At 45.5% G+C, this 21612-nt stretch overlaps 1 protein-coding gene across 2 annotated transcripts in view; it reads right to left on the reverse strand.

The window, feature by feature from the left end:
• The window catches only part of ASAP3 (ArfGAP with SH3 domain, ankyrin repeat and PH domain 3), a 111774-nt gene that overhangs the window by 84130 nt on the left and 6032 nt on the right, over positions 1-21612 (reverse strand). For both annotated transcript variants that reach the window (XM_040337950.1, XM_040337949.1), the window contains exon 2: positions 5549-5621. In XM_040337950.1, the coding sequence (XP_040193884.1) occupies positions 5549-5621 (73 nt within the window). The remainder of the gene's footprint in view (positions 1-5548; positions 5622-21612) is intronic.

The following is a 21612-nucleotide window of genomic DNA, read 5'->3' on the forward strand; positions in this document are numbered from 1 at the left end:
ACAGATTCCTTCAACCACTCTCCACAGCACCAATGGACACATCTCCCAATGTGGCTACTGCATTATGATAGGTGGCCCAGCTGCATAAGACTGGACGCAGTGATTGTTTGGCTGCGTCCATCAAGGGATATCGGTAGGGTTGCCACCTTTTCATTACGCCAAACCCGAACACTTGCGGCGCACAACAATTTTTTTTTACTATACATTTATATATATTTTTTTACACTATAGGGTTAAAAAGGGGTTAAAAGCACTCGTGTTGTGGGGGCGGTCTGGGAGCGGTGTATACACCGCTCCTAAACCGCCCCAAAGACGCTGCTACCAGGACTTTTTCTAACATCCTGCAAGCACATCGCCCGGGTGTAAAAGCACTCTGGCCTCGTACACAGGATATTTTTTTGCTGAGGAAACCGGTCGTGTGTACATTTTCGTCGAGGAAACTGTTGAGAAACTCAACGAGCCAAAAAGAGAGCATGTTCTCTATTTCCTCGACGGGAATGGAGAAACTTGCCTTGTCGAGTTCCTCGACAGCCTAACAAGGAACTTGACGAGGAAAACGATGTGTTTCGCCCGTCGAGTTCCTCGGTCGTGTGTACGAGGCTTCAGGCTTTCACATTGGGTGGGGGGGGGGGGGGCAGGGGTGGCAGTTTTCAGGCACTATTTCTAGCACTAAAATGCCTGAAAACTGCCCCAGTGTGAAAAAAGGGTCTGAAAGGGGTTGTACTTTCACTAACCTTTTCGATTTCCCTTCTAAATGTTTTTGTCTTTGTTTTCTTTGTCTGAATTTCTCACTTCCTGTTCCTCCTCAGTAAGCTGTTCTGGCTGACTACCCCCCAGCCAGTACGGCTCAGATAATGGGGGCAGGCTTACTGAGGAGGAACAGGAAGTGAGAAATTCAGACAAAGAAAACAAACATTTAGAAGGGAAATCGAAAGAAAAGGTAAGTGAACCAACAATGCACTAGCTTAAAGGAACCTATTTAGAAAATAAAAAACAGACCTTTACAACCCCTTTAAGAGAAAATTAAATCATTCCTATGAACAGAAAAAAAGGGACTGTGAGGCTTGATTCACACTAATGCGTTTTCTGATGCATTTTGCAGAAATTCAGTGACATTTTTTAACCACTTTAGCCCCGGGCCTGTTTTTCAGAGTCGGTGTTTACGAGACAAAACCATTTTTTTTTGCTAGAAAATTACTTAAAACCCCCAAACATTATATATTTTTTTTTTTCTAACACCCTAGAGAATAAAATGGAAGTCATTGCAATACTTTTTGTCACACCGTATTTGCGCAGCGGTCTTACAAGCGCACTTTTTTTTGAAAAAAATCACTTTTTTAAATGAAAAAATAAGACAACAATAAATTTGGCCCAATTTTTTTATATATTGTGAAAGATAATGTTACGCCGAGTAAAATGATACCCAACATGTCACGCTTAAAAATTTCGCCCGCTCGTGGCATGGCGTCAAACTTTTACCCTTAAAAATCTTGATAGGCGACGTTTAAAAAATTCTACAGGTTGCATTTTTTGAGTTACAGAGTAGGCCTAGGGCTAAAATTAATGCTCTCGCTCTAACGATCGCGGCGATACCTCACTTGTGTGGTTTGAATACCGTTTTCATATGTCGGCGCTACTCGCGTATACGTTCGCTTCTACGCGCGAGCTCGTCGGGACGGGGCGCTTTAAAACATTTTTTTTTTGCTTTTCGCATTTATTTTTATTTATTTTACAATTTTTAACACTGAAAAAAAAAAAAAAAAAAAAATTATCACTTTTATTCCTATTACAAGCAATGTAAACATCCCTTGTAATAGAAAAAAGCATGACAGGTCCTCTTAAATATGAGATCTGGGGTCAAAAAGACCTCAGATCTCATATTTAGGCTTAAATGCAAAAAAAAAAAAAAAAAATTTGGAAATGTCATTTTTTCAAATGACAAAAAAAAAAATGTTTCTTTAAGACGCTGGGCGGGACTGACGTTTTGACGTCACTTCCGCCCAGCGGAGCTATGGGGACGGGCGAAGGAGATTTTTCCTTCAGTCTCGTCCCCGCTCACCATCCGGATGGTCGCGATCTCCTCCGCCGCTACCGACGGCTCCGGTAAGCGGCGGAGGGCGCGGAACAGCGGCGGGAGGGGGGGGGGCCCCTCTCCCGCCACCGATAACGGCGATCTCGCGGCGGATTCGCCGCGGAGACCGCCATTATCGTTAACACGGCCGCCCACAGAAGAGATGAATATCTCGATTGTGGCAGCAGCTGCTACCGTTACCGAGATATTCATCTCTAAAGTGATGACGTATAACGACGGTGGGCGGTCGGCAAGTAGTTAACATGGGTTTCAATGGAACATGTTCACATCAATGCATTTTTGTGCCTCTGCGTTTTTGGAAATGGTTGAGGACTTTTTTCCCCGCAAAATGCAGCATTATGCATGTAATAGAATTCAATGGTCCTGCATCCAAACCGCAAGTACCGTTTTTTTTTACCGCAATTTGCGTTTTGCATTTTTTTTTTACACTGTATCTAGCTGGTTGCTAAGGAGGGGGCTGGGAAGCCGGCCACCGCGTCCTTAACAACCGATGAGTCATCAGCTGTCAGCTGACTTCCTGCTAAATATAAAAAAATGGCGGCTAAAAAAGAAAATTGTAGAAAAAACAGCGTGGGGTCCCCCCCAGGTCCATACTAGGCCCTTGGATCTAGTATGGATTTGGATGCCCCCCCCCCCCCACACCAAAAAAAATTGTGTGGGGTCCCCCCAAAATCCATACCAGACCTTCGAGCATGCAGCTTAACAAGGGGGCCCCCATATACTGCTCCCCCCTATGTGAATGAGTATGGGGTACATTGCACCCTTACCTATTCACAAAAAAATAAGTAGTGTAGTCACGGACACATCATGCCCCGAGCGGTGACGTCACAAGGGGCATGGCCTCCATGTGAGGTAATCCGATTGCCACGCCCCATCATTATTTTAGAAATGCAGGACATCGGCACCGACAGATCAGCGGGATGCAGAATCGGAGGAGGGTCGTCGGCGGGAGCAGCGGCAGAGGACGAAAAACACTGAAGAAAGAAGAAGAGCGGAAGAAGAAACAGGGGGAGAAGGAGAAGAACGCAGGAAGAAGATGCGGGAGAAGATGGAGGAAGACCGGAGAAGAAGATATTAATAAAATACACTACACTACTTTTTTTTTGTGAATGAATAGGGGTACAATGTACCCCATACTCATAAACATAGGTGGGGGGCCGGGATCTGGGGGGATCCAATAGGCCCCCCACCCGCAGACCCTGACAACCACCGGGCAAGGGTTGTCAAGAAGAGGCCCTTGTCCTCATCAACATGGGGGCAAGGTGCTTTGGGGGTGGGGGGCGCAGAGCCCCCCCTGCCCCAAAGCACCCATCCCCCATGTTGAGGGCATGTGGCCTAGTATGGTTCAGGAGGGTGGGGCGCTCGCTCGTCCCCTCCCTTTCCTGATCTGCCGGGCTGCATGCTCGGATAAGGGTCTGGTGTGGATTTTGGGGGGACCCCCACACCATTTTTTTTTTACATTTGGTGTGGGGGGTCCCCTCCAAATCCATACTAGACCCAAGGGCCTGGTATGGATCTGGGGAGACCCCACGCTATTTTTTTTCTAAAACAATTTTTGACAGCAATTCTTTTTTTTTTACATTTAGTGGGAAGCCACTGACAACTGATAACTCTTCGGTTGTTAAGGATGCAGCAGCCGGCTTCCCGGCCCCCTCCTTTGCAACCAGCTAGATACAGTGTAAAAAAAATAAATGAAAAAAAAAACACAAATTGTGGCAAAATCGAAGTAAAAACGCGTGTCCAAAAACGCAGCAAGCACCGCAAAACACACTGCAGAAACACCCAAAAGCAACATGCACAGATGTGAATCGAGCCTGTCTTCAGGTGCGCTCCAATGAGTAAAAATCTGTCTGCAGCTTTGCAAGTGTAAACAGGGCACATAGATACAATTGTAGCCAGAAGTGTTTGATAGGACTTTAGGACTGGTTCACACCTATGCATTTTTAGTGCTTTTTACATTTTTCAGATTTGCAATACAGAACGTGTTCCATAGGAAACCATGTTAAATGGACTGTAGTACAAATCTGCAAAATGCAAAAAGCACTACAAATTCATAGGTGTGACTCAGGCCTTAGGACGCGTTCACCCTTTGTGCGGTGACTGCCATTTTCAAGCATGTGATAAACGCCAGTTATCACAAGGGCAAATAGAAAAAAAAAACATTGAAATCCAGATTGCACACTCTTCTGGATTCTACCCTCACAGTGTAGATGGGCCCCATAAAGCACTGCTGGCTGCAATTGTCCAGCAGACTCATAGTAGCCCCTGGGAATTTCCCCACACCCGTGCAGCAGCAGCTGGATGAGGATCGAACTCAAAAGTGAATAGCATTGAGAATGACGGGAGAAAGATGTTAAACGTTAAAGGGCCAGATCACCCAATACTAATTTTTCAGTTTTTGGTGGATACTGGAGAAATAAACCGACCAAAAGCCTCGTACACACTATCGGAATTTCAAATGGAAAAAGTCAGACGGACTTTTTCCATCGGAAATTCCGACCGTGTGTATGCCCCATCGGAGTAATTCCATCAGACATGTTCTATTTTACTCCGATGGAATTCCGTCGGAATTCCGATGTGAATTTGGACGGACAAAGGTCCGATCGTGTGTACATGGCATCACAGATTCTTTTATCTGATGGAACTCTGTAGCTCCACTTGAGTTCCTGGGTGAGTAAACCTACTGTGGCCATTATGAGGGGTTCCCATTTTGTTAGTTTTTTTTTTTTGCTTATTACATATTACAGAAAATAAAACAGGAGGCTATGAAACAAAGGTGGTCAGTAATACTAAAAACCCCAAGGTGGCTATGGACAGGTCTGGATTTATGGCAGGAAGGTTTTACTGTTGGACTGTCCAAGACGTCATAAAAGAAGTCAGGGTCTCATTCTACCACCTCACCACTTATGACTAATATGTATCTTATGGGCAGACTGATTCTTCAAATCAAATTTACATAACACTTCGAAATTATACATATTCGGCTTACATGACAGTAAGGCCCTTGCACACGGGGCTGTTCACCTGCTGTGTGTCCCTCCTGATGATTCTATACGCCCGGGAGGGACAAGTGCAGCGTCCGGCCCCAATGCCTGAGGCCGACCCGAGTCAACTGCAGGCTACAGCTGGACAAGGCTGAACGCTGAACCCTGTACTAAGTGGTAGTCCATTTTAAAACCCTATGCAATCAAGAATGAATGTCCTGAATGCTGAAGACCTGCATTCCAGGCATTTGGCCCTGAACGCATAGGGCCCTAAACGCGAATACCACTCAGTAAAGTCTTGAGCTTCTTCCAGCTGCAGCCTGCCATAGAATTTGACAGACTGTAGGCATTGGGGCTGGACGTTGCACCTGTCCCTATTGTGCGCATTAAAACGCCGGAAAGGACACACAGCAGCAAGATAGTCCCAAATGCAAGGACACCATGAACCTTCCTCTAAGTATCTGATACTCACAGAGACCTGCTGTATAGATTGATCGTACGCTCTTCCGGATTGTACCCAAAACTTGGAGATCCGATTCTAAACTCTACAAAGAAAAATAAAACATGGTAAACAACTATGAGGGGTAGTGCAAAGTAACAGTCAGTCACAATAATTCTTTAAATGTATTTAATAATTATAGGTACTTATATAGCGCCGTCAATTTACACAGTGTTTTACATGTACATTGTTTATTCACATCAGTCCCTACCCTCAGGGAGCTTACAATCTAAGGCAGGAATGGGCAAACTACGGCCCGGCGGACCTTTTAATCCGGCCTGCAGAGCAGGGCGGAAAACTGACCGAGTTTTTATTTTTATTTTCACCGCCGCCGCGGTTGTTCAGGAGCGGTTCGTCCATAGAGGGCGCTGGAGCGCCGCCCCCTCTGGCTCTCGCACAGCCACTAAAATATATAGATTCATGCTATGTATGAATCTATATATTTTCGCCGCTGCTGCCCACTATTCAGCTGGCCGGATGTTGAGCGCCAGCCAGCTGAATAACGGCAGCTGGTTGGCTGTGTGGAAGTGCCTATCAGAGCCAGCGGCTCTGATATGCTTTCCGAGTACAGCCCTGAGGCTGTAGTCGGCTTCCTGAATGCTTATCCTCGGGACGTACCGGTGCATTCCTTGGATAAGACTGACAGGCGTCTCAGCCAATCAGGTAATCTGATTCTGGTAATCGGTAACCTGATTGGCTGAAGCGTCATCGAGGGCGGGACGAGGGACTGGACGAGGGACATCGAGGGACGGTAGAAGCACGGCTGACCCCAGAAAGGAAAGTGCCGGGGGGGGGGGGGGGGAGGGGGGTCATTTTACAGGTCACAGTGGCAGCATTTTACTGGGCACAGTGGCGACACTTGCGGGGCACAGTGGCTACAATTGCGGGGCACAGTGGCTACAATTGATGGGCACAGTGGTAACAATTGATGGGCACAGTGGTAACAATTGATGGCACAGTGGTGACAATTGATGGGCACAGTGGCGACAATTGATGGGCACAGTGGTGACAATTGACGGGCACAGTGGCGACAATTGATGGGCACAGTGGTGACAATTGATGGCAAAGTGGTGACAATTGATGGCATGGCATAGTGGTGGCAATTGATGGCAAAGTGGTGACAATTGATGGCATGGCACAGTGGTGACAATTGATGGCAAAGTGGCTGTGTTTGATGGCATGGCACAGTGACTGCGTTTGATGGCATGGCATAGTGGTGTCAATTGATGGCACAGTGGCTGCGTTTGATGGCATGGCACAGTGACTGTAATGTAAAGAGGTTCAGAGGTGCGGTACTGTATAATGTAAAAGTGGTCCAGAGGTGCAGGGTGCTGTGTAATGTAAAGGGGTCCAGAGGTGCAGGGTGCTGTGTAATGTAAAAGTGGTCCAGAGGTGCAGGGTGCTGTGTAATGTAAAGGGGTCCAGAGGTGCAGGGTGCTGTGTAATGTAAAAGTGGTCCAGAGGTGCAGGGTGCTGTGTAATGTAAAAGTGGTCCAGAGGTGCAGTGCTGTGTAATGTAAAGGGGTCCAGAGGTGCAGTGCTGTGTAATGTAAAGGGGTCCAGAGGTGCAGTGCTGTGTAATGTAAAGGGGTCCAAAGGTGCGGTACAGTATAATGTAAAAGTAGTCCATCTACTCTTGGTCCGGCCCCCGGGTCCAATATATGAACCCATTGCAGCCCTCGAGTCAAAAAGTTTGCTCACCCCTGATCTAAGGTCTCCAACTCACATACATACACATTCTAGGGACAATTTAGACAAGAGCAAAAAAAACACTTAAGGACCGTCCACAGCATATATACTGCAGCAGGATGGCCCTATTTTGCGAAACAACGTACCAGCAGGGCCGCTGATAAGAGGGGACCACCAGTCCTCCTGTAGGGGGCCCGGGCACACAGAGGGTCCAAACAGCAGAGGGAATCGATATGGTCAGGTGGAGGGGCAATTACAGAAGGATGCCCTGTGCAGTTCTTTGCAGCAGTTGAAAGCTGATTTCTCCCCCTCCCCACTGGCTTTCAGCTGCTGCAGGGAGAGACACAGGGCATTGTTCGTGTATTTGCTTTTCCCACATTAACCTCCCTCCCTGTTATTAAAATTGTAATAAAAAAAATGTATTGTAAAGTTAAATAATTGAAAAAAAAATAATAACTTTTAAGAAAATGATAATAATTTTTTTTAGGAAATGTAAAAAGAGAATTTAAAACGGTATAATTCACACAGGTTCTTTGTTGTGTTTGTGTCCACTGATGCCGATTTTAGTGTATTTTTTAGTGAATTTCTTTTTTTATAATTTTGGGGGGCCCTGCCAGGTAGGCTGTACAGGGCCCCATGGTTTCTAACAGCAGCCCTGCGTACCAGTACATTGTTTTGTGCACGAGTTACTGTGGGCGCACGCCCCCTGCACATCAGGGGAAGCCACCCGCGATCACTCCTCAGAGAGGCAGAACAGGGATCCGCCAGTGTAAACAGAGCAGAACCCCGTTCTGACAGGAGAGTTCAGTGAGATCGTCTATTTCTAGTGATCAGGAACAGCGATCCCTCTCTGTTCTCCCAGTCAGTCCCCTCCCCTCACATTTAGAACCACCTCCCTAGGGAACACTTAACCCCTTGATCGCCCCCTAGTGTTAACTCCTTCCCTGCCAGTGTCATTTTTAATCTGTGGCTATTTTTTAGCTCTGATCACTGTAATAATGTCATTGGTCCCAAAAAAGTGTTAAAAGTGTCTGATCTGTCCGCCGCAATGTCAAAGTCAATCGCTGATCACCGCCATTACTGGTAGAATTTTTTTTTTTTATATAAAAATGCCATAAATCTTTTCCCTACGTTGTATACGCTTAAGAATACATACTGGCCTAAACTGATGAATACATTTGTTTTTTTGGGGGTATATTAACCACTTAAGGACCGCCTCCTGCACATTTACGTCAACAGAATGGCACGGCTGGGCACATGCACGTACAGGTACGTCCTGTGCTAGTATCCAGCCGTGGGTCGCTGGGCGCGAGCCCGCGGCTCGGTCCGAAGCTCCGGGCCCGCGGGACCCGCGGACCCGATCGCCGCTGGAGTCCCGCGATTGGTCACCAGAGCTGAAGAACGGGGGGAGCTGTGTGTAAACACAGCTTCCCCGTTCTTCACTGTGGCGGCGGCATCGATTGTGTGATCCCTTTTATAAGGATACACAATCGATGACTACAGCCACACCCCCCTACAGTTGTAAACACACATGAGGTCACACATAACCCCCTTGTGGTTAATTCCCAAACTGCAATTGTCATTTTCACAGTAAACAATGCATTTTAAATGAATTTTTTGCTGTGAAAATGACAATGGTCCCAAAAATGTGTCAAAATTGTCCGAAGTGTCCGCCATAATGTCGCAGTCATGAAAAAAATCGCTGATCGCCGCCATTAGTAGTAAAAAAAAAATATATAAAATTGCAATAAAACTATCCCCTATTTTGTAAATGCTATAAATTTTGCGCAAACCAACCGATAAACGCTTATTGCGATTTTTTTTACCAAAAATAGGTAGAAGAATACGTATCGGCCTAAACTGAGGAAAAAAATAGTTGTTTTATATATTTTTCGGGGATATTTATTTGGGCAAAAAGTGAAAAATATTGAATTTTTTTCAAAATTGTCGCTCTATTTTTGTTTATAGCGCAAAAAATAAAAACCGCAGAGGTGATCAAATACCACCAAAAGAAAGCTCTATTTGTGGGAGAAAAAGGACGCCAATTTTGTTTGGGAGCCACATCGCACGACCGCGCAATTGTCTGTTAAAGCGACGCAGTGCCGAATCGGAAAACCTGGCCGGGTCCTTTAGCTGCCTAAAGGTCCAGGTCTTAAGTGGTTAATTATAGCAAAAAGTAAAAAATATCATTTTTGTTTTTCAAAATTGTCAGGTTTTTTTTTTTGGTTATAGTGCCAAAAAATAAAAACCGCAGAGGTGATTAAATACAACCAAAAAAAGCTCTATTTGTGGGGAAAAAAATACATCAATTTTGTTTGGGTACAATGTTGCAATTGTCAGTAAAAGCGATGCAGTGTCTCATCTCAAAAAATGACCTGGTCATTAAGGGGTTAGGTGGTTAACCTACCAGCATGTTTTTGGAGTGTGGGAGGAAACCAGAGTACCCAGAGGAAACCCTCTCAGGCACATGGAGAACATACAAACTTCAGGCAGGTAGTGTCATGGTTTTGATTTGAACTGAGCACCCTAGTGCTGCTAGGTGGAAGTCCTAACCACTTAGCCACCACACTGTCCAATTTCAGTGCTACTCCGGCTCAAAAACATTTTGTTTTAGTTTTGGTTATAATGTAGAAAGGATACAATTCTGTAAGGTTTTTATTGTTATCTGTGTCCTCATTGGGGAGATTTCCCTGCACTTCCTGTGAAAAAAGTAGGTGGGAGTCTTCTCAAAATGAAGGGAACTCCCATATGTGACAGTAATCACAGCAACACGTATCCCTATTGGAACATACCTCTTCTATTGAAGTTCTGGTGACAACCTTAATGCCTCGTACACACGATCAGTTTTCCCGGCGGAAAACCGAGAACCTGCTTTGTTTCTTTTTCTCATGTACACACGCCGGTTTTCCCGACATGAAAACTGCCATGACAGCTTTGGTCGGGAAAACCGGCCGTGTGTATGCTCCCTCGCAGTGTTTCCAATAGGAAAACTGCCGGGCAAAAAAACACCAAGTTCTCTTTTTTTTCTCTCGCAGTTTTCCTGTCGGGAAAACTGCTATGGAGCATACACACGTCCGGGATTCCCAACCAAACATGGGAGTTTTCCCGTCGGGAAAAGCGATCGTGTGTACGAGGCATAACATTTTGGAACTCTCCTCAGTTTCTCTTCTAGAGGACCAATTGTAAGGTTGGATCTCCCCAAAGGGGACACAGACAACAGTAAAAGCCTGGAAAAGCTTCTAATCCTTCTCCACTCTATTCAAAAAAGTTTTGAATGGAGTTATACTTTTAGTGCACAAGAGACACAATGAGCACAATGTGGATTCCACAATATAAAACATAAACCCTTGAGACTCATGTACACTGGCATGCTATCAGGCATTCAATAGCATTAAAGTGGAGGTTCACCCAAAAAGTTAATTTTTAACATTAGATTGAGGCTCGTTTTGTGAAGGGGAATCGGGTGTTTTTTTTTTTTTTTAATCGAAGCTGTACTTACCGTTTTTGAGAGAGCGATCTTCTCCGCCGCTTCCGGGTATGGGCTGCGGGACTGGGTGTTCCTATTTGATTGATAGGCTTCCGACAGGCTTCTGACGGTCGCATCTATCGCGTCACGATTTTCCGAAAGTAGCCGAATGTCGGGTGCGCAGGTGCCGTATAGAGCCGCACCGACGTTCGACTTCTTTCGGCTACTCGTGACGCGATGTATGCGACCGTCGGAAGCCTGTCAATCAAATAGGAACGCCCAGTCCCGAAGACCATACCCGGAAGCAGCGGAGAAAATCTACCTCTAAAACGGTAAGTACGGCTTTGATTTAAAAAAAAAACACCCGATTCCCCTTGACAAAATGAGCATCAATCTAATATTAAAAAAAATAATTCGGGTGAACTCGCGCTTTAAACAGCAGCAGCCAAAACAAGCAGCATAAAGATTCAAACAAGCAGAACGTTTTAGCTTAACTTTTTCATAGTGACACATTTAAAGTGTTTGTAAAACCTCAGACATTAAATATGAACAAAGCATATCCCTCTATAGCAGTGTTTCTCAACTCCAGTCCTCAAGGAGCCCCAACAGGTCATGTTTTCAGGATTTCCCTCAGATGAAACGGCTGTGGTAATTACTAAGGCAGATCACCTGTGCAAAATAATGTAAACCCTGAAAACATGAACTGTTGGGGTGCCTTGAGGACTGGAGTTGAGAAACACTAGTTTAGTGTGTACTTGTCTCAAATAAGAGCACTGTAATTTCTGTCTGTTGCTTACTAGGGATGAGCTCTGGTGTGTTCGCACAGTGCACGTGCAGAGCCTGCCAGGAAGTCTGCACGGCGCTGCGCTAACCACAGGCAGGGAGTTATTTCCCGATCCCTGCAGCCGAGTATCGGGAATATGTCTCCCTGCCTGTGATAAGTGCAGCGCCGTGCAGACTTTTTGACAGGCTCTGCACGTGCACTGTGCAAATCACTTCTGGCACCAAGAGAAAAAGGGTGATGGGAGGGACCTTCTGATTGACAGCCTCAGCTCTGTTCCAGAGTGCTCTGTGAAGGGGGGTGTGTCTCTTCCCTCCAATCAGCTCTCAGAGCTCTCCTCACTGATATAACTTCAGCTCTCCGCCGACTGCTTTTCAGAGCTGAGAGATTGTGTGTAAATTCTGCACTTTGCATGGATGTAGAGGAAAGATGGCTGATGATAAACAGGTACAATTGGTGTTGGAGGATTTGTCTCTGCTCTGTGTATCACCTGAGGCCAGTCACTTCACTGGGTATATGTGAAGGTTTACAACCACTTTAGGCTAGGTTCACACACATCCAGCTGCGGTTTTCCGGCAGTTTATAAAGGGAGTCCCTTGCATCATTGTTCACCGGTTCAGGTGCGATTCAGGTGTAAATTTTTATTTGAATTCGCACCTGAACCAGATCTAAAATCACACAGGACAGGACTCTTTTAAAAAATGGACCGCGGCCGCCCTGGATATGTGTGAACCCGTTCCATTGTAAGCTGGTCCAGTTCACATGTTATGCGAATAACGTGCCCACCTGCAAGTAAATACTTATCTTTCCCATCACCCATGCAACTGAACACCAGAGGCGTCCCTAGGGGGGGACCAGAGGGGGCCCTGACCCCCCCAACATCATGCTGTGCCCCACCATGTGCCCCCCCTTTTTGTATTTTGCTCCCCGCGAGAGAGAGCGTCCCCAGTCAGCTCTGCGGGGGATTCCTCCCCCTCCCTGTGCTCGCCGACACTGCATAATGCGAGCGCTCACACAACCAGATATTCTAGCCTGGGCCGTGTTTAAGTGTGTGCACTGCAGACTGCAGTACACTGTAATCACTGAACTACATTATCTCCATCCCTTCTCTCCCCCCCCCATCTGTCTCCCTCCCCCTCTCCTGTTCTTTCAAAACATTCACAATTTACTTTCACTTTCAGTTAGGCAGATAATATACGGTGCAAATTTCTTTCCTGCATCCACAGATTGCAGGAAAGAAACTTGCATGATTCCCCCATCAACAGACAGTGGTGACAGGGGAATATCCCTCCTGCCCAGCAATTATATTCTCCCGACAAACAGTGATTATCACTAGTGACTATACAGCAACCACTAGTGATAATTATAAGAGAATCTGCTCATTAATGGTTCAAATCTCAGCCAGTTTCTGCTGAGATTTAAACTGTCTATGGCTGGTCTTAGCTCTTAGGCAGCCCATACATTGATTAGCACTGTGGAGTGTCGGCTTCCTGGCGTGATCGGGCATGTGGGATTTCAAACACACCCGAGCCCATCTCTATTGGTTGTAGACAGTTGAGCTCCCTGCAGGTTGCTTAGCAGCAGTGGAGCCCTCTCTGACATGCTGATCGGGATGCAATCCAGGTGATGCTCTTAGTCAAATCCTAGTCATAAATATCAGAGATTTTATTGATCAAAGCCCACACTTTACAGGCATAGAGCCCACATGGCTGTTGATCATACGGTTGATTATATTTATGTGGTTGTACTCTTGATGCTAATAAATACTGTGTTTATTAGATCTGACTGGGAGCATCACCTGGATCACATGCCGATCAGCATGTCAACAGAGAAGGTTATACAGCATTACTGCTGCTAGGTGACCAGCTGGGGGCTCGGCTCTCTATAACCAATAGTGCCAGCCTTCCCCTGCATGCACCCATAATGTCACCAGCACTAGGTCCTAATAGACTGCCGCTGCTGCCAAGGAGACAGATGCCAGACCAGCGCTGTAAATAGCAGGGACAGGACAGCTGGGGATCCCCACTGTGGCAGAACACCAGGGCCCGGTGGCAAGACAACCTTTGCAACCCTGATAGTTCTCCCACTGCTTTGGACCCTTATATTTTCATGGTGTGCTGGTGACATATATCTCTTGTTTTCTGCCACCCTGGGGGGCCCCAGTATAGTAGGAAGGGAGCTCACTGCAGAACATGTGAAAGGGCCCATAGTGGGATCGTAGTAAGGGGCCCCAGGATATATATATATATATATATATATATAATTGCATTTTATAGTTGGCCCCCCTACTTTTGTCCCTGTCCCCCCATGTGCCCCCCCTAAATATGAAAGCTGGAGACGCCACTGCTGAACACCACTCTGATCCAGAGAGACCCCCAGCAAAAGTATTCTGCAGAAACCAACACGTTTAGTAGTGTTGATCTCCTGGTCACTAGTGTTGATCTCCTGGTCACATTGGTTCCTCCTACCAACCTATAAGTCTCTACCATGTACCCTAGTGACATTGAGGTCCACAGGAAGAATCACTGAATGCTGGGGAGGAGCAGATCTACACCCTCACTCTTCTAGAATAGTTCTGGAACTAGTTAGTCTCTTAGAGCAGCCAGCTAACAATTTTAAAAAGCCCACTGAAAAGGTTGTTCGACATAATTATATATGTGCATGTGGTCGTGCCTCATGCACAATTCTGATGTTCACCAGTGATTATAGGCATCTAGATCTTCTACAATTTACATTAAACATACATGGACAATGCTTTGAAAAACAGCTTCTTTCCGGTTCCAAATCCTATGTCTTCAACTGGTCTGGCCATTCAACCCAACCATCACATATTCATGTATATGCCAGATTACACACAAACACTAAAGCCAAATATCAAAGACCACAAGTATTGAGAGTCGGGGTTGATGCCCAACCACATCTACCACTTGTTATTCAATATCTGATTGCTGAGCTGCAAAAAAAACAAAAAAAAACTGTCTTTGTACTGCCCCCTTTTATATGAGAGATTTACAAATAAGAATTCACTATCATTTATTATTGTATAGCACACCCTTTCTCATGCTTTTTACTCCAACGGAACCCTTAAAATAATATTTAGATTTCAAAGAACCCCTGCTAAAATATTTTTTGGGTGTTTCCATTTGAAATAAATGCCCCTTACATTGGTGCTCAGTGGGTATAATGCCCCCCTTATTTTGGTGGTCAGTGGAAAGAATCCTCCCCTTACATTTGTGGTTAGTGAAAATATTCCTCCCCTTGTTTGGGTGGTCAGTGAGAAGAATCATCCCCTTACATTGGTGATCAGTGAAAAGAGATCTCCCCTTACATTGGTGGCTAGTGGAAAGAGATCTCCCCTTACATTGGTGGTCAGTGGGAAGAATGCTCCCCTTACATTGGTGGTCAGTGGGAAGAATGCTCCCCTTACATTGTAGGCAGTGGGAAGAACGCTTTCCTTACTAACTTACATTGATGGTCAGTAGGAAGAATGCCCCCTACAGTGGTGGTCAGTGGGAAGAATGCCCACTTACATTTCAGGTCACTGAGAATAATGCCCCTTACATTGGCGATCAGTAGGAAGAATTTTCCTTAAATTGGTGGTCAGTAGGATGAATTCCCTTTACATTGGTGGTCAGTGAGAAGAATGCTCCTCTTACATTGGAGGTCAGTGGGAAGATTGCCTCCTTACATTGAAGGTCAGTGGGAAGACTGCCTCTTTACATTGAAGGTCAGGGGGAAAATTGCCCCCTTTACATTGGAGGTCAGTGGGAAAATTGCCCTCTTACATTGAAGGTCAGTGGGAAGAGTGCCTCCTTACAGTGGAGGTTAGTGGGATAATTGTCCCCTTGCGTTGAAGGTCAGTGCCTAGATTGCCCACTTAAATTGAAGGCCAGTGGGAAGATTTCCCCCTTACATTGAAGGTCAGTGGGAAGACTGCCTCCTTACACTGGAGGTCATTGGGAAGATTGCCCCCTTAGAATGAAGATCAGCGGTAAGATTGCCCCCTTACATTGAAGGTCAGTGGGAAGATTGCCTTTTTACCTTCTTACACTGGAGGTCAATGGGAAGACTGCCTCCTTACATTGAAGGTCACTGGGAAAATTTCCCCCCTACATTAAAGGTCAGTGGGAAGATTGCCTCTTTACATTGAAAGTAGGTAAGAAGATTGCCTCCTTACATTGAAGGTCAGAGGAAAGTTTGCTCCCTTACATTGGAGGTCAGTAGAAAGATTGCCCCCTTACATTGGAGGTCGGTGGGAAGATTGCCCCCTTACATTGGAGGTCGGTGGGAAGATTGCCCCCTTACATTGGTGTATAGTGGGAAGAATGCCCCCTTACATCAGTGGTCAGAATGTCCCCCGTTTGTCTCTACCAAGTGGCACACAACCCAAAACTAGGCAGGTACCATCAAGTGGGAAGTCAATCAGCCACAGCCCATAAACCCCTAAAAATCCTCTGAAGGGACCCTAGAGTTCCACTAAACCTTGGTTGAGAATACCCTGGTATAGGGCATTGTTAAACCTGCTGTAACTACTTCCAAAAAATTGAAATGTATCTGTCACTACATATGACTGCACTGTAAACTGCTGCCATGCAATACTGCTTTACAGATATAATCATGAAAGTCGCGTATTATGGGGCCCAGTCACTGAACGCCACTGGGGCCCCTCTAATTGCTTACTAGATCCCACTGTTTGTCACTGAATGCTCCCCACCATGCTACTTGCATTTTCTCTCCCTCTTACTCAGCCAGGTAGAAGAAATGACAAGGCAGCCCAGGCAGAGATGGCCAATAAATGATTATCATAGTGCAGTAACGTGGGCATACTGTAAGGCCCCATACACACGGCCGAGGAACTCGACGTGCCAAGCACGTCGAGTTCCTCGTCGAGTTCTGGGATGAAGCCGCCGAAGAGCTCGGCGGGCCGCCTTCTCCCATAGAACAACAAGAAAATAGAGAACATGTTCTCTATTTTCTCGACGAGTTCCTCGGCGGCTCCATCGAGCCAAAAGTGTACAGACGACAGAGTTTCTCGGCAGAATCCGGGTTTTGACCGAGTTTCTCGGTGAATTCTGCCGAGAAACTCTGTCGTGTGTACGAGGCCTCAGTCCACAACTAAAGAGTCTGGTGGTTATTTTGGAAAAGTCTACAACTCGGTGAAATAAAACGCTCTCCAGAGAAAAGAACGGGGAGCAATTCTGGCAATCCACAAAGTCCTACAAATAGCACTGCATCAGAAAACCAATTAAACAATGATGTATATATTTACTATAGGTACTTACAGTATATAGTACAATTAAACTGTACAGAGAACATTTTTCAAATAATGTATATAACAAAAAACAATATGCAAATACAAATCTTAAAGAACGCAATAATATAAAAAAAAAAACAACTAAACAGAGAGGGGCATGATTTGGAAGTTTTTGTCTCAATCTTTTTTTTCCTTATTTTTTTCTGAATACTTTATTCTCATTGTACCACAATAGATGAAAAACGTACATGTAGGATTTTTTCTGACCCAGTGTACCCCAACGCAAGCAGGGACAGATTTTTATCTCGGGAGCCTATAGGCAGAGAATTCTGAATCCCATCCCAGCTCCATCCACCTTCCCCGATCCTATTCTGGCCCCACATCCACCACCCTGATTCCATCCTGGCGCCATTCACCACCCCAATCAATTCCTGCTTCATCCATTCCTCCGATTCCATCCGGGTTCCATCTACCATCCCAATTCCATCCCAGCTCCATCAACCCCCCCGATCCCATCCTTGCTCCATCCATTTCTCCCATCCCATCCTGACTCCATCCACCACCCGATCCCATCCAGGCTACATCCATCACCCCTATCCTATCTCCAGCAATCACCCCAATCCCATCCTGGCTCAATCCACCACCCTGATTCCATCCCGGATCCATCCTTCACCCTGATCCCATCCTGGCTCCATCCACTACCCCAGTCCCATCCCAGCTCCATCCATCACCCTGATCCCATCCCAGTTCCATCCATCACATTGATCCCATCCAGACTCCATCCATCACATTAATCCCATCCTGACTCCATCGATCCCCTGATCCCATCCCAGCTGCAGCTCCAGGCCCCATCTAGCCCATATGTAGGGAGGGGATTCAGCTACGTCTAGCAGAGAGGAGGGGGAGGAAGCACAAAGCTCAGACAGGACACCCCACCAGTCCCATAACGGTCTGGTCCTCAGAAAACATTAGGTGGTGTGTGGGTGATGTGATCTGAGCACTGCCACTGTCCCAGAGGGCTTATCGGGTGGTATGCGGCATGTATCTGGTAATAGCTGGAGAAGGGAGAGGAAACCCATCCCTGGGGTGTAGAGCTGTGAGCAAGATAAGTCCCTTATATACCAATCCGCACTGAGATGTATCCGCTCCTAGCACCCCATGTATAGAGACCAGGAGCCAGGACATTCCAGGTCCAATCACCACAGGAAACCTCACTGCACTTCATACCGCCAATCTTCAGTCCTCTCCCTCTGGAAGCCCTGTGTGTGTGTGTATATATAGAAAAATCTTCTACAGACTGATCCTCGTCCCAGAATTTGTAATATCCCCCATCTACGGTCTGTGCTCTGTGTATATCACAATCAGTCTGTATATAGAGAGAGATTAAAAAAAACTCTCTAAGCAGGGCGCCTGTAGGCATATGCCTACAGTGCCTATTGGGAAATCTGGCCATGAAAGCAAGGAGCTGCATTACCCTAGTGTGTTGGAGTACCACTTAGCCACTTGCTTACTGGGCACATAAACCCCCTTCGTTCCCAGGCGAAATTTCAGCTTCCGGCACTGCGTCGCTTTAACTGACATTTGCGCGGCCGTGCGACGTGGCTCCCAAACAAAATTGACGTCCTTTTTTCCCCACAAATAGAGCTTTATTTTGGTGGTATTTGATCACCTCTGCGGTTTTTATTTTTTGTGCTATAAACAAAAAAAGAGCGACAATTTAAAAAATATATATATTTTTTTTACTTGTTGCTATAATAAATATCCCAATTTTTTTTTTTTTTAAACTATTTTTTTTCTCAGTTAAGGCCGATACGTATTTTTCAACGTATTTTTGTAAAAAAAAAAAAAAAATCGCAATAAGCGACTGGTTTGCGCAAAAGTTATAGCGCCTACAAAATGGGGAACAGAATTATTTCATTATTTTTTTTTTACTAGTAATGGCGGCGATCTGCGATTTTTATTTGGACTGCGATATTGCGGCAAATTTAGGACCATTCACATTTATACAGCGATCAGTGCTATAAAAATGCACTAATTACTGTATAAATGTGACTGGCAGGAAAGGGGTTAACACTAGGGGGTGAGGAAGGGGTTAACTGTATAGCCTGGGTGTGTTCTAACTGTGTGGGGGAAGGGGGTGACTGGGGGAGGTGACCGATGCTGTGTCTCTATGTACAAGAGACACAGATCGGTCTCCTCTCCTCAAACAGCACGTGGAGCTCTGTGTTTACACACAGAGCTCCACGTCCCTGCTGTTACCGGCTGTGTCACCGCCGATCGCGTGTACCCGGCAGACATCGCGGCCGCCAGGTACACGCATCGGCTCCCCAGCGATGCGGCGGCACAGTGGTTACCCGCCGCGCTCCCCCCAGTGGCGTGCACAGGTAATGCATTTCAAATGACGTCCAAAGACGTCCATTTGGCACCTGAGAACCACGCTGTTGACGTCTTTTGTCAATAGCGCGGGTCTCAAGTGGTTAAAATGAAAAGCACCACAGTGTGCTAACTGCAATTCACCACAAAGTTGAGTTTTGGCTCTTAATGCAGAACTTTACCCATTACAACCAGTACAATTTGATTAAAAAAAAATGTCTCCAGCAAGGAACATACATTCCACATTCCACATTAATAATTATGCTACTAAAATGAGAGTGTGCTGTAAATTGCCTCCAGCATTGTTCCTGTTTCTTCTTGCTGCAGGCTGCCATTTTTTCTGAAGCCAAGAGCCACTAAGCAGCAGTAAATCTTTAGGCTGTCAGCAGATTGGCCTCTACATTTTAGGCACAGTGCCAAAAGCAACAAAGCATGTGCATGTTTTACATAGCTATACCTACAAAAGGGGTCAGCCTGAAGTGATCTAGCAGGACTTAATTTTCTGACTAATGTTCCACTTTAAGCCTGCCATACACAGCTCAAATTTTGGATGATTCCTGTTGAATCGGTCAAAATTTGTGCCATGGGTCACGCTGTCAGAACCACCCAACTCAAAAAAAGTGGATGTTTTTAATCAGCTTTTGCTAAAGGAGCTGGGTGGAAAATTGCTGACTAACCAGTGACTACACCCAACCAGTTCATGTATTCTGACAGCCACAGGTGCCATCTGTCACAATAGAATAGCCAAAAGGAAAGATTCTTCCAACTGCACTGTTTAGCATTCATGGGGAAATCAAATCATTTGCTCTCGTTCGGCCTATGGGCTGAACAAGAGAAATCTGTATATGCCCTGGTTCACACTGGGCTGCGGGAGTGAAGCCGTGCGAGTTCAGCTGAACTCGCACGATTTCTCTCCCGTTGGCAGTCCCGATTTCGGCCGTGATTTAAGAGACATCTGTGCAGGTTTCTGCACAGATGTCAATGTAAATCGCGGCCCGAAATCGCAAAAAGTAGTACAGGAACTACTTTTTGAAATCGGTGCAGCGCCGCAGTGATTGGGGCGGTGTCATTGCCGACAATTGCCGGCAAATGCCGCCGATTTGAGATGCGATTTCACATGTGAAATCGCATCTCAAATCGAAGCAAATCGTACCCAGTGTGAACCTGGGCTTAGTTTGACTAGCTTTAAAAAGTAACTCCACTTTGTTGAGAAAAAAAACATTCCCCTCTAGGTGATCGGTGTACATTGCAAGGATTATAACAAACTTTGTTGCAGATTCCTACTTTTTATTATTCTGAAGAAACAGCTGTGTGCTTGTCTGTGTCCATATAGGAGTGATCTTATAATCATCAGTCAGCTGCTGCACCCGCAGGGCTCTAATGAGGAAATTGTCAGCGTCTGCATCCCTTTAGAGGTGATTTCTCTTTAAGAATATCTCACCAAAAATGAAATTTTTGTTGCAGGGATGCTCAAAATCTGATTTATATATTAGTGCAGACTTCTGGGAAAATCGGTAAGCCAATCACATAAGCAGGAAATTACATTTTCAGGGGGCTCCTCTGCGCACCATCTGTGTACAGAATGCCTCCAGGTAGCCATATTGCATTGCATTGTACAGAAAATTACAATGCTGCAGACTATAAAGGAAAACGCATTTATAATAAAATTCAGTTACAATATGACTTGTGTAGCAATTGTATACGCTACATTATTTTTTGTATTTGCAATCCCCCCCCAAAGTGGAGTTACCTTTTAAGATGGCCATACACTGTTAACCCCTTCCATACAGGGCATTTTCACCCCCTTCCTGCCCAGACCAATTTTTAGTTTTCAGCGCTGTGGCACTTTGATTGACAATTGCGTGGTCATGCAACACTGTACCCAAACTAAATCTTTATGTTTTTTTCCCCCCACAAATAGAGCTTTCGTTTGGTGGTATTTGATCATCTCTGCGGTTTTTATTTTTTGCGCTATAAACAAAACAAGAGTGATTTTTTTTTTTTTTAAAACAAAATTTTTTACTTTTTTATTTAAAAAATTTCAATTTAAAAAAAAAAACAAAAAAACATTTTTTTTCCCTCAGTTTAGGCCGATACGTATTCTTCTACATATTTTTGGTAAAAAAAAAATCGCAATAATCGTATATTGGTTTGCGCAAAATAGGTGATAGATTTATGGCATTTTTTTAGGGGGAGCTGAAGGGGTTAAAATGTTCCCTATAGTGTGTTCTAACTGTAGGGGGGAGGGGACTCACAAGGGGAGGAGACCGATGTGTGTTCCTCTGTACTGGGAACACACATTGGTCTCCTCACCGCTGACAGGAGGTGGATCTGTGTGTTTACACACACAGATCCACACTCCTGCCGCGATCACCGGCAATCTCGGTTGCCCGGCGGCAATCGCGGGGTCACAAGTGGTGCCGCGGGCGTGCGCGCACCCTAGAACACCGGGAATACAGGACGTCATATGACGT

Source organism: Rana temporaria, chromosome 2 (genome assembly GCF_905171775.1).
Source record: "Rana temporaria chromosome 2, aRanTem1.1, whole genome shotgun sequence".
NCBI lineage: Eukaryota > Metazoa > Chordata > Amphibia > Anura > Ranidae > Rana > Rana temporaria.